Here is a 16,828-nt window from a genome sequence, read left to right as displayed (position 1 = left end):
TTTTTGCTGATCTACATATAATTCGTTGACGATTATGTCCACTTTTTGCCCATCCCTCATCCATTCAGCTGTAAGTTTCGTTGACGCTTCAGTTATCAAAGTGATTTCGCTATCTAGGCTGTTTGCAGCAAGACACTTTCTGGCTGATCTGTATTCCAAGTTACAAAATTCATGGCCGTCATTCAAAACCTTGCGACGGGCTCAAAGCATTCGCATGCAGTCACAGCTGTTGCACCTTCCTGTTTTGCCATCATAGCAAGTAATCCTGAGCCTGTTCCGATATCTAAGACTGCGACCGAACTTCCCTTCTGCTGTTTTTTAAGAAGAATTCCTCTGCTTAACCCATCCCGATAAGCTTGATTTCTTGATATGTCACGGAGCATATCAAGATAGTATGACTCTCCCACCTGCACGAACCTTTCATAAAACATTTCTTGTTCAATAACAGTCACCTCTGATCGCCACTCTTCCTCTTCATCCTCGTTCCACATTCCAATCCCTCCTTTTGCTCTCTTGCAGAAATCCACACTTTCATCGCTTGCTTCCATGTTTTGAGTGCAGTTCGTGGTGATGAGACGCGCCTGATCGTCAGGGAGTATGAATTTGCTCAGGTTTTCTGAATCCATAAGGTCCTGTCTCTACATCTCTCCCTCTTTGCGTCCACCCCCCGACCATCGTGCGATTCCTCAGCCATCGGCCGCATCGAGAATACTGTAAAGAAAAAAAAGAAAAAGAAAAAAGACGTGACATTCTTGTAACGGTTTCAATATGACCGTTACAACTGAGTCCGATGAGTCGGAAGTGAGGACCGGGCCGGGCAAGTCGAGCAAGTTGCTTTTTTATTAGGGTCCCTCGTCAACCCCCACCCACCGTCACATCATGACCTGGGGTGGGGTACTGTGAGTACTAGGACCCCCACCCTCTCCCGGTGGACGATTCCAGCCTCACCGGCCGGGGTCCGATGAGAGCCACCCCCTGGGCCCTGTGGGACCAAATTTTCAGAGCCCGGGGCCTCCTGACAAAGCTTTCCATCCCGCCAAGGCGCTTGATGGCGCAAGATGGTCAACGAGAGAAGGGAGTAGGACAGAACATGACGCTAACAGATGAGAAGCAGAAGAAATGATCTTGAACAAGACTGAAGAAAGCAGGTGAGACTGGGAGCCATGGAACCAGTAAAAGCTGACTCATGATTAGCGACTCTTCCGAGTCAATGCTAGACTGATCTTTCTAGTCGAATACCAATTCAACTTGTCAGGACAAATAATGGAGTCGATGGAAGAAGACAATGCCAAGATGAATGGATTCAAAGGTAGAGAGAAGTCAATATTTGGTCGCTTGACAGTAGATTCTCAATCCGCAGCTGAGATGAATCCCGACGAACTTGTGGGATTTTATTCTGAACAATTGGATGATGATCCCAACCAGAGTATCTACAACTCACATAAAGGGTGAGATCTCCCTTGTTGCCTGCGTGCATCGATCATCATACGACAGGATAAAATACAAAAACATGACAATCAGTGGGAAAGTATTGATGCAAGACTTTTTTGGATTGGCGGACTGGAGTAACGTTAGGAGATATGATGGAATGTGGAAAGGCGCAGTGGAGGACGGCTTGGGACGCGAAGCCTGGTTTGATGGAGCGTCATATTGTGGACAATTCAAGGATGGATTTCGGCATGGGTACGGTATTTATCTTCACCGTTCTTCTCTCGGCTACGAAAAGAATTTTAGGTTTGTTTGCATTTGTGCCATAAATCTAATTTAGCGGCTCACTGTGAAGAAGGGTGGACCAAGACAGTCCATACTTCAATGACCAACCATGGCTGAATTGTGCTCCATACTCCCCGGTGACAACGATCTTTGGCTGATTGTGACAGTTGATGCTCAATGATGAAATGCAGAGGTGGAAGTCAGCAGCTCTTGGATGGCTGTATGCAGGACAGTTTGAGAAAGGGTTTCGTCACGGATATGGATCCATGGTCATGAGGAATGGAGATATATTTGAGGGAAAGTTCGAGAACGATAGAAAACATGGTTTGCCGAATTCAAACACGTACCAATGTAGAACTCAAGCATTGCTTTGCAGGATTTGGCATTGAGATGGTGAACTCCAAAAGTGTTACTCTGCAGCTGTGGGTCAAGGGAAATCTTTTTTTGCGCTATAATCCCGCTTCAGAAAATTCATTTACGGTAAAACAAGGGTCAAAGAATTTAACAAGTGACGCTGTTGGCACAGATAAATCTGGAAGTGAGGTATGCAAATGGAGAGTTTTTCCATTCCAACGTCACTTTCCTTCTTAATTCGAATATGAGGACAATTTTTATGACTGCACCATCCAAACGTCTGCCATTTCAAATATTACTTCGTAATGGCTAATTCCCTTTGTGCTAGGGTCCAACATGGAGGGCAATCTGAATTTCAGTTACCTCAAAGTTACTAAATTCGAGCATCATCAAAGACAGTCCTTTAGAATAGAATATCTTGCTGAGTCAGAATCTTCGTCGGGGACTCTGGAAATTAAAACAGGTGCGGTCTGTTTGTTTATGTTCACCCGAATGTAAATGAATTTTCAGAAAACGAAAATATCTTCAACTTTCTAAGATTATCACTTGATCTCTTACTATTGAAGAATAGGCAAAGATGGCGGCTAGAAGAGAAGATGTTTCTGAATCCTTTGATAGGTACCTTGATGCTGGAAAGGAGGAAGAAGACTTTGCAAAGCATGTGGTCCAGACAGTTTACAATGTGGATTGTGAAGTTGGAACGTCAAAATCGAAACTGGAATACATGTCTGAGGTCGTTTGTTTTCTAGGAATTTGAAATAGTAACTTTGGCTTACCTCAATCTTTTACAGATACGAAGGCATGTTGCGAAAGCGGATGCATGCCATCTTTCATCTTTCAAACTTGTCTCATCATCGTATATGAAGCTGGTTGCTTCTTGGTCTGAGAACGAGAATCCTTCGCAAGGACTCTCGAACAACATCACTTTTCAAGATGCCACGTATCCTAGCACCTGTTCTAGTACTTAAATCTGACGGTGATTTCTCGACAGATGTGTATCAGACACAGAGTTGATCGCGAACCTTGATGTTCTGAAAAGGTGAATTCTGCCAAAAGACATTTGCAGAGCTGAGAAGTCATCGCAGAAATGGAGATATGGAAAACCACATCAGCTCCTTTTTCAAGGCCATCATCATATCATCCTTGGAGTTGTGTGCTGTATACTGTCGGACTCATCTTGTATATAGGTTTCTCATCACAGCAGTACAAGGCTTTAGAACTAACGATCCATTGATTTTAGCTTCGGGTTCTTAAGATTTCCAATTCATCATGGACTAGAAATGAGCAGGGATAGCATCAGCCATCCCCAAGCAAAACCTCTCAAGTACGGAGACCAGATGTTATATATTCTTTGATTCCTTTCTGCTTCAGTTCACCAGTCCAAAAGACGGCGTACATGTTGCTGCATTCTCAAAGGCAGAGAGAGATTGCTCAAATGGTAAGATTGTTTGGCTTCATCTGAAACTGAACATGAACCAGGAATACTTGGAATCTGAGAGACAATTGGAGGAGGCCAAATTGCAAATTGAGAGGGTAATTCATAGATACCCAGGCTTGATATCGATCTGACGCACACATTCAAGACACATGCTGTGCAAAAAGCTATGACCTTAGAGGTGAAGGCAAGAGCAGAGACTGCAGAAAAAGAGGTGTTAGCAACAATTCTTCGTCAAGGATTTCATGAGCTGACAAACTGCAGATCAAAAAAATGCAAAATCGGATTGAAGAGGACACACAACGAATAACAGATCTTGAGAATATAGTAAAAAGTTTCAGCTGGTTACCAAATAATATGCATGGGTCATAGATTTATGTTTTCATCAGGCACCAAAAAAAGTTTCGGACGAGAGTTCTACAGAGCCTGACGAGGAAACGAGCCTTTTCAATACAAAGAACCTGCTTCGATTCCTTGAAGGTGATTTCAAGATATTGGAACTGTCCATTTCAATGACATAACTTGTTAGATTCTTGCTCGAAGATACAGATTAGCTGATTTGACATCAAGTTCCAAAAACCGTCGTTCAATGCTATGCACGTATGACCACTGGGTCACGGTCGCTGTTCGAAAAAGGAAAGCAAGTCGAGCTCTCAGCAAGCATTATCGTCGGCTTGTTTCATGTACATTCCATGTGTGGGTAAAGGATGCATTGCTTGCCAAGTTGCACCAAAAGGAGTGCGTGATCGACAACAAGAACAATCGTTTCTTGTTGTTGAAAATGTTTCGAGAATGGAATGCGGAGGTCTCCTCCTCTCGGCTAAACAACACAATTCTTGACAATAGGTACGTCTGCATGACATTCTCTCTGTGTCATTGACCCTTTATCAAGTCGCCTGAGGTTTATTTGTCATCGTTTACTTCAGCAAAGATCCAAGCTTGACGGTGAGATGACAGTGATAGACTGATTTGTCAATGAAGTTGCTGCTGCATAGATTGTGTCGAGAATCAGCTCTCACGTAAGTCGCTTCAGACTATTTGGACAATTTGGCGACGAGAAATTATGCATGCATCACATACGAAAAGTGAATCAACGCGAAATGTTATGATTGAATGGAGCCGTTATGTTCAAGAGAGGCAAATGCAGAAGAGGATAGTAAGCAGATTCCAGCAGAAGAAAAGCGATTTTTGTGTATTCAAAGTCTTCACACTCTGGCGACACGAAACTTCAGACGGAGATGGTAATGCACATGCATTCAATGTTTGGAGCAGTCTGAGCAATCTTGAAGGCTCAATTTTAACTGCAAAGGCAGCTTCTGTACAGAACACAGAACGGCTGGGACCCGGAAGTCAAGGGAAGCGAAGGTCCGGCTGGATACTTCATATACAATACAATCTATGTCGAACATTTTTGTACTGGGTGAGATTTTGGTTGTTGTCAAAGCAAGCCAAGAAAATTAAGCGGACGGAAAATATCAAATCTCATCAACTCCTGTCGAGAAAATATATGGAAATGTTGCATGGTTACATGCGTACCAGGAGAAGTCATCGGAAGAAGATCGGGGCATTTCGAAGAAGACGACATTTTGACCTACAAGTGTTCTGCGTCGTATACTGGAGGCGATCGACTTGGAAAAGGAGAAAACTCAGTTTATTGTTGATGAACTGGGAAGATAGAAGGATATCAAGCCATTTCCTCTCTTGGTATTCATGTTGTCAGTACCAACGGTCGCTGCATCAAAGGCTTCTGAAACTGACGAGCAACAACAAGACGAAAGAACTTCATCACTGGTTTCTGCAGTGGATTCACCACAAGAAGAAGTACAGGCTGCGGATTACCTGCCAGGAGTACGTGAGGATCCAGAAGTTGAAGCGGATGATCCGATACTGGAAATTTTACATCCAGGTATCAGCCATGGAATCTGCATCCCTGATCTTGCCTGACGAAGCTTCAGGCGAGCATGCAGAACAGCAAGAGAATCGTGCGGACACTACTGACAAGGCAGCGCAGACTATCAGGTGAACCCTTTGAGCTCTCGCTGCCTGTTCTTACTGCTGACCAGAACGGGCGCTGGGCTCATGGAAGGGCTGGGTCATTCAGGCAAGGAGGCAGACTATCAGCTTCTTCAACGCGGCTAGAAAGAGGGCAATAGGCTTGCAGGTTTACTCCTTTAACAGCTGGAAGGATGCCTACGGCCACCAGCTCAGGATCCAGCAGGAGCTGGCAGGCTTCGCTCGGTCGCTGATGGAGCTCCAAGCTAGGGAGGGAGTCTGGATCTTAGAGGGCCTGGAGGTCCTCAAGAGTAAGATTCAGTTGGAGCCCCTCCTCCCCCCTCCACAAGCTCAAACGCTGTGGTCGGGCTCAGTATGGGAGGCGTCAGACGACGCTGAGACAACTTGGATTTACGCCGCATTATAGGAGGGAAGGAAACGGATCCAGAGCTTAGGAAGGAGCGCCCGCTCTAAATTTTGACAAGTTTTATTGAGACTCGATGGCAAGTGTCGCTGTAAATGCATGTACATCAAGCGAAACAGCCGTCGAGGTTCGTCGTGCTGCAAGAATAAATAACATTCGCTCGTCGCTCGGCATCATTTCTTCGGGGGATCCTTCGGACCGGGCATCCCGCTCTGTTTCATCTGTCTTACCATCAGCTGCTGTTCAGACCTCTGACTCAACTACCTGAGGAGGCTGGCACGCCATTCCTGCGTAGCTCCCCACCCCCCCCACCACCTGAGCTCAGCGTCACCTCAAGCAAGCTCGAATGCTTCTGCTCACCCCTGCTCCCGGGCGATGCATCATTGAGGCAGCAGCGGCAGCGGCAGCGGCAGCAGAGGACACTGGAGTTCCCTGCTGAGATGAGTCAACGCGACCAAACGCAACGAGAAGGTGTCACCGCTGGACGAACAACTCCCGACTGGTAGGCGTGACCCTGCGAGATCGAGGTGAGAGAGGAGAACAGAGCCGCCAAGTCTCACTGGTTGAACATGCGGCACTGCTGAAGTCGGGATGTTGCGCTGAAGTCAAGGGTGAGCCCGGGCCAATCCAGGACAGAGAAACTTGGCTCACCTGGCCACCAGGAGCTGTATAGGGGCGAGCCTGACAAGAGACAGGCTGAGCGATTCAAGAGAGGGGGGGGTGGACATAAATCTACCTGAGTGGCTCCTGTGTACATGCTTGAAACTCCCCCGGGCAGAGTGTGTGGCTGAACCTAAGATCCATGAGCCGACATGCGTACGAGGAGGAGCAAGAAGGGATACCCCTGCCTTGCCAGCTGGACGCGAGTTGGCAGCAGTCTGTCACAGCTGTCAGTGATATGCTCGGAGCCCTTGAAGCCATTGCAGTTCGCTCACCATAGGGCGCACTGGTACACCAGGCGGGTAGCTCGCCGCCGGGTGAGCGCTCGGGGTTGGGCTGCTTCCTATAACCTTGGCGTGCTGTGCAGGAGGGCTCTGCGGATCAAGTCAGGAGGACGAGTCACGTCATGTGTGGCGACTTTGATGGTTGTCGGTGGTGGGTGTCGAGCTGCAGTGACATGTCATCAAGCGGCTCTGTAGAGCAGGATTGCTCTCGTCACCTGCTGCAACCGGGTTGGTGCTCAAGACTTGAGAGGGAGGGGCTGACGTGCTTCCGTTCTGTCCCTGGTGGTTGTGGAGTGAGAGGAAGGGAACGGGATGAAGAAACTTCACGGTGGCAGCAGTAGAAGGCGGTGGGATGCTCGAGGAGCTTGGGCTGTTTGCCTCCCTTTTCTTGCCAATGTGGGAGTCTGAGAGCGGCTGCCAACCTGAAGGCACTTGAGGTCTGGTGGAGGACCATCCCTACCTCGACCTTCGCGGACCATGATGTCGTACTGTTGAGATCCGAACCTGCGAGCACTCTGGCTGTTTCCGATGTAACTTGCCGGCAACTTGGTCTCACGGTCACGAGAAGTCTCATGCAATCAAGCTGAGAGGGTCACCTGAGCTTGCGAGCCCTCGACAATCTTTCCTTCTTTGGTGACATCCTCCTGAAACAAGGTAAGAAGGTCGATCTCAACACGGCAGCTCTGTCCTTACCATCCGCATGTACACGTAGTACGAGGAAGGGGCTTTTGCCTGTAGCCAGATGGAAGAGACCTTTGCAAAAGTGTCAAGAAGCTAGCGGACCACTCAAAGGCAAGCGGACTTGTAGGTCTTTCTTGAACCTGCAGACAAGGTCAGAGGACGACGAGACGGTCGATGAGCATGCTTACCTCATCTGCCGCTCTGCGGGAGCCCCAGGGACCATCGATTCCCGAACGAGAAGGGCCCTGAAGGAGCAAAGAGAACGTCAAGAGGATACGACACCCCTTCTATCCCGAGGAGATCTGACCGGTTCATCGGCCCTGGCGAGTTCAATCCCACTGCAGGTGACAATGAGGAGAAGTGACTCAGAAAGCAAGAGCACGCATACTCTTCGGTGTGGCCAGTGGTGGAGGGCTGCCCAACGTGCCTGAAGCGCCTGATGACGCGAAGACGTTTGACAAGAGGCGGAGCTGAGAAACTTCAAAAGCTTCACCTGATTGCTGTTGGCCTCCGTTCGAGCTGAACAATTTGAGGATCGCAGAGACTCCTGCAGAGGAGATCAGAACTGCTGAGACAGGTAATGTTCAGTAAACGCCAGACCTGCAGTTGCCTCGTTCTTCTCCGCCTCCTCCCACTCCTGGAGTAACAGGGAGAGTGAGAAATTTATGTTCGTGCATGTCAGAGTGACTGACATGCTGCTGCTGAAGGAATCCTCTGATACCGGACACCCGCATCGCCCTGGTCTTAGCCAATTTCTCTGTGGAGCCATCAATCAGCCTACGGCTCAAAGAAACCACGAATAAGCAGAAGATTGCCTAGTTTTTGTGTTGCGTTAGGATCACGATTCCAATTATAGATAGTGTTCTGGCACCAAACAGTTATAAAGAGATTGGGAAAACAGAAACATATCTCACATGCATCTTGCGCATCGCCTCAAAGTCAAACGTCCTCCGGAATTTGCTGAATTCGGGCCTGGATAGGGACAAGCTCACAACATGAAGAGACTCAGGAAATCCTCAGGTGGTTCACCTCGCATTTCTTGGATGCCAAACCTGAGCTCTGAGTCAGAGGCAGAAACAAGGAGAACGCAAGATTACATGAACGCGTTGCAAGCTTCTAGAGATGAGGCTGAGGACTTTTCCGACCCTGGATTGCAAAATTCAATTCACTGTCGAAAGATGTTGAGTAGCAAAGCAGGGTCAGGACAAAGACAAGGAAGTCTAAGAAAGAGAACAGGAAACTGAGAGTATAAGAATTGAAGAAAAATGAAAGAAAACGAATGAACGATAGAGAGCATGAGTTGAGGACGAACGGAGCGAGATAAATGTCAAGCAGAACCTTGGGTGCGGATCAAGACATATTGAAGGTTGAAGCGCTGTAGAGGTCGAACGATTATCACTTTTGCACATCAGCAATGCAACAAACCCATAAGCATGTTCTGCTCCAGCTGCAAGATGTCGTCGAGTGACAGACCCTGCACGCAATCTCGTCAGTGATGAAAGCATCAAATTTCACTGAGTCACCTGGTTCCGGTGCCAGATCACCTTCAAGTCATTCGCGACGGACTAACATCGAATCTCAGGGACTGTCAGCCGTCAGCCACTCACCCTACCTGGTTGCTTGGCTGTAGCACAACGCGATGCACGTGAGGCTGTTCCCACAAGTTCAGCCAGCAAAACTTGCACGATTCGGTTTTTTATCACGCACCTTGAGATCATATTGCTTGGGCATGCGATGATCTTTGATCTGAAGTACATCGGGTGTCATGGGCTATCAAAAATCTTCACTCAGTACCTCTACTATCAGGCATCCGTCGAAATATTGGAACTCAAAGTCGCCCTGGCAAATCCCTCAGAACAACCTTTCTTCTTTTCATTTCAGTTTGACTCACGCAGCGATCCATGATCATGTCTCCTGGCAGCCGACCAAGATCCAGGCATTTCAAAAAATCTCTTGAGTGTCTAGTCCAAGCCACATCAGTTGGAACGTCAGGTCCAAAGCGAGTCAATACTGGTCGTAAGGATGCGCTTCCGTCATCCCATCGATAGAGAATCCTCCGGGAAACAGATTGATTGTGAATGAGACCTGAAAAAACAAACTTCAGAACCACTGGCCATCTTGGTGACGCACTGGAAACAAGTTTAATACCGGCAAGCTCTTGAGCCGGTCAACGGCGTGTAGCCCTGGTGCGATGACGTCACGACGTTCCTTCTGTCGTACTGGTTCATCTGTATACAGCATCAGCAATATATGCATCATCAAGGTATCACATCGGACCTGTTAGTTGTCGATTCGCATTCACTTCCAGCCCCTGCAAATTCAGAACATTGCGTCAAGTCTCTCGAACCAGAACTCTCAAACAATTCTGACGTCAAGTGCACGCATGCGAGCTTCGATCATCAGATCCTTCAGCGTCTTCGGGCCATTGTAGTCCAGTAAGTTGTCATCCACCGTCTGGGCATCATGAGATGTTCTAGGCGAAAAATTGGAAAATTGCGTCCGCTGCCTGCTCGACGTACAAGTTTAGTTTCATGACCCTGTGGCAAGACATTAGGACTGTACCGCATGGAGATTATATGGGAGAGCCATTTATCCATATCATGATGGTGCCCTTTGCTCGTTTCCCATTCGGAAAATGATTGCTTCTCCTTCTTGTTTCGGACCGAGTCTGCGATCCAGTCGACTGTTTGCAGCAGCGTTACAACTCGTTCATGTGGAGGTAGATCGGTACTCGATGTGTCCTCCAGAGACCATGTCGTTCCTCGTTTCCACTTTTCGTCTGTCCCAGGCAGCGAATAAGAGAGGCGTTGACGCAGAGCATGGGAGGAATCAGCATAAACCCCTACCTCCTTTCATCACTATAGGGGAGCGAGCCCTTTTTCTCGATCTCTTGGCTGTAACTATGTCTTCTCGCTACGTTCAAATGTCAAGAGGCACGCAGTCAGTCAGCTCTTGTCAAGACAACCGCCATGATCCTGAAGGGAGTTATCTGGATGGTTCCAGTCTGGTCACAAGGCTGTCAAAAGTTGAGGCGCTGTTATTTATGCGAGCACCTTTGCAACGTTGTGTCCTCCATTTGTGGCCTGCATTGTATTCTGATTAAAAGAAACTCCCAGTGGCAAAGATATGAAGCTATACCTCCACGTCTTGCATCTCAACGTCTTGCATCATCGAACTGTTTTCAACTGTTCAGCAATGCTGGAATAGCGAAAATATCCGGGATCAGAAAGGTACCGAACTTCCATAAAGAAATATCACGAACAAGAGCAATATCAAACAACTACTGATCAACACAGAAGAGTTAAAGATCACAATCATCATCTCACATTCCTGAAAGACGATTTTACTTGACTTCCGCCATGACAGCGCCCGCCCGCACCAAGATGTTCTACTCAAAATCTGAGTTCTGACTGCACGCACAGACCCTCACAAGTGTCCTCACCATCGACAAGAGATGGACTTCGCTCACCATCCCCCCCCGATCTGGCCCTGCCTCACTTCCCCATCGTTGCCTCCGTCGCCGTCCTCTCCGCCGTTTCCGCCATCTCCCCTCCGCACGACCCCCTGTAGTCAATGTCCTCGATTATAGTCAAGTTTTATCAATATAGTCAAATATACAGGTTTTATAGTGAAAATTCACGTTCATAGTCAAAAATTATATTGTCTGTAGTCAAATGGCAACCGGGCCCGGCCCGGGGTGCAGTGCCGAGCGGTCACTCAACGGCTCAGCCCTGTTCAGTCTTTACTCAAAATTGAATGAGTTGAATCTGCTTGGCAGCCTAGTATCTATTATCAGTCACTCAAGCCCCAGCCTTGGCACGCCCCCCGCGCTACCGTACCGCCGTAATATTTCGTCACTAAGCGGCTGTCAGGCTGGCATTTCTAATTGTCCGAGTGGCGTCCGAATTACTGACCCGGAGGCTGTGGCCCGGTCCGGGCCTGCGGCCCGGGCGGCTCACTGAGTCACAGTCACAGTCACTCGGACCCGCCGCCCCGGTCCGGCGTACAGTGGGTCTCGCGGCGGCCTATTGAAACTCCGAGGCCCTAATTGGAAATGCTGCCCTCCATCTTAGACTAGTAGAGGAAAGCTGCCTCAGAGGCGATCAGTCGCAATGCCATGGCTCTTGTAGAACAGCGTCTGATGGCGCTGAGAGGAGTCATGAGGCTGGCGAGAGAGGAAGAGGAAGAAATGAGAGGGGGGAGGAGAGGAGGAGGGGAAGACGATCCAAGAGGAAATGAGGATGCGAGGAGATGTCACTGGGCTGAGGCCTGGATAAATCCGTGTCTGCTCCGTTAGTTCGAAGCCTTCGGACTTGGCCGGATCAGGCTGCATGGTTTTGAGGAATGAGTTTGATTAGCAGAGGATCCATGCAGAATTTGCTCTTGATCTTGGCTCTTGGAAACCTTCTTGTCACATGCGACCCTGCAAGAGGAACTCGCAACGTTCATCTCAGGCTGGAGTTGAGAGGGGGAGAAAAGAGATCTTTCGTGCCTGAAGCATTCAAGAACAAGACCGAACGATCGAAGAGGTTCAGGAGCAAGGCTAAACACGAGCATATAAATGAGAATGCAGACAACCTGTCCGACAAACAGAAAGCTGGCCCTTTCAATGCTGTTAGGGATGACTACAACATTTCTGCCGATGAATCCCAGGGCTCCTCCCTCGACCTTTCCGTTTCCTCGACGGAGGAGAGCGATCCCAAAGAGCGTGAACTGAGCGAGTCTGCAGAGCTTTGCCCTGCATGCGGCAATCTCGAACACGAAAACCTTACCTCCGATGTCGTGAGTAGACTAAGATCTTAGCAGAAGTTACTGTTAGATTTACTCGGATCTTCCAGGATATGGTGATACCAACTGACCTCTCTATGTTTCCCATGGACGAGGAGACCAAGAAAGTGTTTTTGGCTCGTGAGCGACAGAACTTGACGGTCGACGCTGAGCTATGTGAGTTTCTCATGAAACTCTGCTGCAAGCGGGAGAATTGTGTGAGTCGTTGGACGGGGTGGCTGTGCTGTTGTAACACCCTTGGCCGCAGACTGCAGCGCTGGGGCTGTTCCAGTTCATGGAGAACCAAAGGTGATGAAAGACTGTGATGAAAGACATGAGAAGCCCTGTGATTGCCTGGCTGGTTGCTGTGTTTCCTCCGAGTGCCTCCGTTCTGGTGCCCTAGAGCGTAACCCCAACGCTGAATTTCGCCGTTCTGTGATGCGGCGTCGTCTGTTCTGCTGAGATCACTTCTTTGACTTGCAGCATGGCCCCAACATACATGACGATCGGCTACTTGTTGAACCTCCTGACCGAGGAGAAACAGTTTCCTCTTGTACGCGCCGACTGTGTTATCTGGCAACATTCTTGACGCTCCAGCTACCTTGCAGGGAGTTTCCGTGCTGCAGAAGTCTCTCAAGATGGGGTTTTCGCTCAACGACGAGGTCTACGACATGGTACTTCCCATAGATAGGAGGGAGAAGCTCCAGTTCCTCGACTGACTTGCTCTTTGTTCAAGTTCATCGCCTTTTGCGCACAATCGCAGGAATGGAGCATTCTGATCGAGTTGTTCGAAGAAATGCGATCGAGTGGTGAGCGACGGTCCCTCGGATCCTCTCAGACCTCTTGCTCCTGTTCTGAGCCTTTGGGTCCCCTCCTTGGTTCTCGTTTTCAACCCTTGGTTCTCGTTTTCAACCCTTGGTTCTCGTTTTCAATCCTCTTGCTCCTGTTTTCACACCACTTGCTCTTGTTTTCAAACTTCTTGCTCACGCTTTCAACAACCGTCGCTCTCCTTCTCATGGCACTGTAGGTTTCATTCCCAACGACGAGTCCTACATATCCTTCTTCGAGGTGCAGCTGAGGTCCATGAGTTTATCTGTCTTTGAGGCAGCCTGCAGGCTTGCAGTCACATGCATGAAGGCAAGAAAGCTCTTCAAGAGGTGACGAGGTGGAGGTCAAGTACAAGGATATTAACGTTGTTCCAAGCTTGCCATCCTGCGGAGAGTGCGCCTTCCTGGACAGCTCGAACTTGAGTTCGTTATGCAAGCCTGCGTGTCTTGCAATTACATGACAGAGGTCTTGTCCCCCCTCCTCCCTCCCTCCCTCCCTCCATGTTCTGCCTCTATCATACCCTTCCTGTCGGGTTTTCTACTTTTCTTTCCCCTCTACCTCGTGTGTCACTTGACGCCTCTCGCCGACTCTCTCATCCCTCAACTCCAACTGCAGGCGACGCTGTTGCAGAAGGAGCTCACGTACATGAACGATCAACGTGTCAAGTGCGGTGATGGGGGCTGAAGTTTGCCCGCTGACATGCCAAGCAGGATGGAGGAGAGGTTGCTGCAGCTGCGGGAGATGAAGGAGCAGGAAGAGAAGAGGGACAACAGTGAGAGAAGCTCGATGACTGTGTCTGTCGAGACGGAGCTGAAAAAGTGAGGGCAACTTGGTCCTGCCTGCCTGCCTGCCTGCCTGACGCCCGAGCAGGATGGGGGTCGAGGTGAGTTCATCCGAGGGAGAGTCGGGGAATTCCAACTCCACAGAAGTCGAAATCGGGTGAGTGCTTGCTTCTCGTCTCCTCCCTCCTGCTCCTTCTCCTTCTCCTTCTCTCCTCTTTTTCTGCTCCTGCTCCTGCTCCTTCTGCTCCTCCTTTCCTCATCTGTAGATTCTTTCTTGAAGCTCTCCTTTGATCTCACCTCCGCAGCGAAGAAGTCTTGGAAGAGTGGAGGAGAGCATGTGGAGATAAATGAATCGCTCTTCCTGTCTTTCCCCCTCTTTCCTCCCATTCCACTTAATGATTTATTATATTTTCATGGTACCTGAGCAGGAAGTAAGCTTCTCCCCTCCTCTTGCCCCCTCCATGTTCCCATCCCCTTTCCTCTTCCTCTTCATCTTCCACCACCTCTTGCTCTTCCTCGTCCTCTTCCTCGTCCTCCACCTCTTGCTCTTGCTCTTCACTACCTCTTCCTCTTCCTCTTCCTCTTCCTCTGAACAACCTCCTGCTTCCCCTTAACCCTTCTCCTCGCTTCTCCTCTTCCTCTCCACTCCCTTCCTCCCATTTCTCCAGGGATCCAAAACGTCCTCCTCCTCTACCCACTCACCTCCACACAACTTGATGGTAAAAGCCCAGAAGCTCGACTGCACTTTTCGCTCTCTCCTTCATCTGCCCTTGGTCAACTTCACTCGCTCCCCAGCCTTTCTCCTCCTCTGCTCCCTCCTCCTCTCGTCTATCATCTACAACCTCCTCCATAGCATTCTCCTCCATTTCCTCCTGCTCCTTCCTCTCCTCGCCCTTGTCCTTGTCCTTGTCCTCGATCTCGGCGAGAGCAACAACGGGCTCGATCGCACTTCTGAGTGTTCCATCAGCGCTGGGCTTGCGAGGAAAGAGAAGTTACCAACCTGGCCTTCTCTTCGGTTAGAACTTCAAAGGTCTGAGAGAATCAGCAGCCACTCGTCAGAGGTCCTTCCACCCTCCTCCCTTCTCTCTCCCTCCTCCCTTCTCTCTCCCTACCTCCCTTTTCTCCCCTTTCCTCTCTCCTCCCTCCCTCCTCCCTTTTCTCCCCATTCCTCCCTCCTCCTTCCCTTCTCTGACTCCAACTCCCTCCTCCTCCTCAACCATGATGGACTGTCGAGGTATCGCAAGGGGCTGTAGACTGCAGTGGAAAACTCGCTGGTCGATGGCCCTTCTTGAAGAACTCTGAGATGAACGATTGCTGAGGTGAGCTGCTCAAGAAGGATGAAGAGTTGGAGAAGGAGAGGGAGGAATGGAGGAAGAGAGTGGAGAGGCAAGGTTAGGGAAGGGAAGGGAAGGGAAGGAGGGAGGAAGATAGGCAGAGGGAGGGAGGGAGCGGGGGAGGGAGGGAGGGAGGGAGGGAGGAAGGCAGAGAAAGCGGGAGAAGAGGGAGGAAGGGATGGAGAAGAGGGAGGGACAAGTGGGAGGGAGGGAGGACAGGGAGGAGAAGGGAGGAGAGGGAGGGAGGATATTATTCAAAACGTCTCGTGCTGTGTCACCTGCAGTAATCGAGCCGCCTCATGCTGGCGGGTGAAACATGCGATCTCCAGTCCCATGGCGATAACTTGCACTTGTAAGGACAATCAGGGGAGAGGGATAGGATGGGAAAAGGAGAGGAAGAGGAGAGGAGGAGGAAGAGGACGAGGACGAGGACGAGGACGAGGAGGCGGAGAAACAGGAGCAGGAGGAGAAGCAACAGACACTCAGGGCAGAGGAGTGAAATTGAAAGGAAACAGGGAGGAGGTGATAGCATTGAGGAGATGAATGGGAAGGACGGCTGAGTACTTGAGAAAGTTTTCGGAGTCAGAGTATTGGGGGAAATAGCACTGGAAGGTGCGGATGAGAAATGTGGAGGAGGGGGAAAAAGGAGGGATGAAGTGTTTATACCCAAACTCTTTGCCCTGCTCGCTTCGACGGCTGCGAGTAGATATGGTCATGGCCCTTCTTCACCGCTAGAGGAAGGAGAGAGGAGGAGGGAGGAGGGAGGAGGGAGGAGGGAGGAGGAGAAGGGATCACCGGCGAAGACATGGTAGAGAACGTCGAGGGCGGAGGCGAACGGTCTTTTCAGCAGGTCCCTCCTCCTCAGGTCAAGATCCCTTCCTTTGCTGGGCAGCAGGTGCAGGAGGACTTGAGGAGGAGGAAGCTGAGGTATGGCATCAGAGCTGTAAGGTTGGTTCGAGCCGTCAGGTTGCAAGTGTTCTTACCCACCACAAGTCGCCCTGATGGTCGAGAAACCAGTTGTGGAACTTTGAATCGATCTCAGCCGTCTTTGTTCTGTGCTTCCCTGTGTGAAACTTCAGATTCCTTGACAAGGGAGGCCGTGCAATCTTTGCTCGGGGGTGATAAGAATGTAGATGATCTAGATTCAGACGTAGGTGTAGGTGTAGGTGCAGGTGTAAATGTAGATATAGATGTAGATGCAGATGTAGTTGACGAGATGACGATGATAACTTGACCGTATTTCACGATGATGTTCTTCACTACGATATCTTCTCCTCGCCTTGCAAGACGCTGACGAATGTTCAGCTATAAAAGGTATCAAACTTGTCACCTTGTCTGAAATGATCTGGAGAACCTGGAAAAGATGATGTCAACTGCAATTTTGAAGAAAAGCATTGGAAGGGATAGGAGAGGAGGAGAGGAGAGGAGGAGAGGAGAGGAGAGGAGAGGAGAGGAGAGGAGAGGAGAGGAGAGGAGAGGAGAGGAGAGGAGAGGAGAGGAGAGGAGAGGAGAGGAGAGGAGAGGAGAGGAGAGGAGAGGAGAGGAGAGGAGAGGAGAGGAGGAGGAGGGGGGGC

At 49.5% G+C, this 16,828-nt stretch overlaps 5 protein-coding genes across 5 annotated transcripts in view; 3 read left to right on the top strand and 2 right to left on the bottom strand.

Moving 5' to 3' along the window:
• Positions 1-1,549: 1,549 nt before the first annotated feature.
• GUITHDRAFT_55628 (hypothetical protein) lies at positions 1,550-2,039 on the top strand (the record flags this gene model as incomplete). Its single annotated transcript, XM_005841488.1, has 2 exons — positions 1,550-1,703; positions 1,921-2,039. Coding segments are annotated over 2 exons (273 nt in total), but the record flags the coding sequence as incomplete, so codon positions are not given.
• Positions 2,040-5,162: 3,123 nt separating this feature from the next.
• GUITHDRAFT_132266 (hypothetical protein) lies at positions 5,163-5,921 on the top strand (the record flags this gene model as incomplete). The annotated part of the gene is made up of 3 exons (XM_005841487.1): positions 5,163-5,408; positions 5,458-5,521; positions 5,566-5,921. The coding sequence occupies 3 exons, from the start codon at positions 5,163-5,165 to the stop codon at positions 5,919-5,921; spliced, it is 666 nt and encodes a 221-aa protein (XP_005841544.1).
• Positions 5,922-6,091: 170 nt separating this feature from the next.
• Positions 6,092-10,788, bottom strand: GUITHDRAFT_100037 (hypothetical protein; the record flags this gene model as incomplete). The annotated part of the gene is made up of 39 exons (XM_005841486.1): positions 6,092-6,139; positions 6,183-6,233; positions 6,279-6,350; positions 6,397-6,432; positions 6,479-6,517; positions 6,570-6,599; positions 6,655-6,711; positions 6,761-6,796; positions 6,854-6,952; positions 7,088-7,284; positions 7,329-7,407; positions 7,459-7,506; positions 7,556-7,615; positions 7,665-7,683; positions 7,732-7,788; positions 7,851-7,881; positions 7,932-7,979; positions 8,037-8,090; positions 8,144-8,180; positions 8,236-8,300; positions 8,338-8,407; positions 8,458-8,515; positions 8,573-8,602; positions 8,641-8,689; positions 8,969-9,017; positions 9,067-9,108; positions 9,156-9,194; positions 9,251-9,289; positions 9,338-9,382; positions 9,435-9,504; positions 9,555-9,628; positions 9,692-9,771; positions 9,821-9,854; positions 9,914-9,997; positions 10,403-10,456; positions 10,509-10,547; positions 10,597-10,638; positions 10,682-10,718; positions 10,778-10,788. The coding sequence occupies 39 exons, from the start codon at positions 10,786-10,788 to the stop codon at positions 6,092-6,094; spliced, it is 2,109 nt and encodes a 702-aa protein (XP_005841543.1).
• A 981-nt stretch (positions 10,789-11,769) lies between these two features.
• Positions 11,770-14,081, top strand: GUITHDRAFT_160701 (hypothetical protein; the record flags this gene model as incomplete). The annotated part of the gene is made up of 11 exons (XM_005841485.1): positions 11,770-12,325; positions 12,382-12,528; positions 12,579-12,619; positions 12,794-12,863; positions 12,919-12,984; positions 13,074-13,119; positions 13,338-13,378; positions 13,426-13,467; positions 13,754-13,803; positions 13,849-13,956; positions 14,009-14,081. The coding sequence occupies exons 1-11, from the start codon at positions 11,888-11,890 to the stop codon at positions 14,079-14,081; spliced, it is 1,122 nt and encodes a 373-aa protein (XP_005841542.1). The 5' UTR covers positions 11,770-11,887.
• A 1,833-nt stretch (positions 14,082-15,914) lies between these two features.
• GUITHDRAFT_132263 (hypothetical protein) overlaps positions 15,915-16,828 on the bottom strand; it is a gene marked incomplete at both ends in the record, with an annotated part of 3,123 nt that continues 2,209 nt past the window's right edge. The window contains 5 exons of the mRNA XM_005841484.1: positions 15,915-15,985; positions 16,050-16,176; positions 16,238-16,317; positions 16,490-16,559; positions 16,585-16,608. Coding sequence (XP_005841541.1) covers positions 15,915-15,985; positions 16,050-16,176; positions 16,238-16,317; positions 16,490-16,559; positions 16,585-16,608 — 372 coding nt within the window. The remainder of the gene's footprint in view (positions 15,986-16,049; positions 16,177-16,237; positions 16,318-16,489; positions 16,560-16,584; positions 16,609-16,828) is intronic.

Source organism: Guillardia theta (assembly GCF_000315625.1).
Source record: "Guillardia theta CCMP2712 unplaced genomic scaffold GUITHscaffold_3, whole genome shotgun sequence".
Lineage (NCBI taxonomy): Eukaryota > Cryptophyceae > Pyrenomonadales > Geminigeraceae > Guillardia > Guillardia theta.
This window is presented reverse-complemented; position numbering and strand designations above follow the sequence as displayed.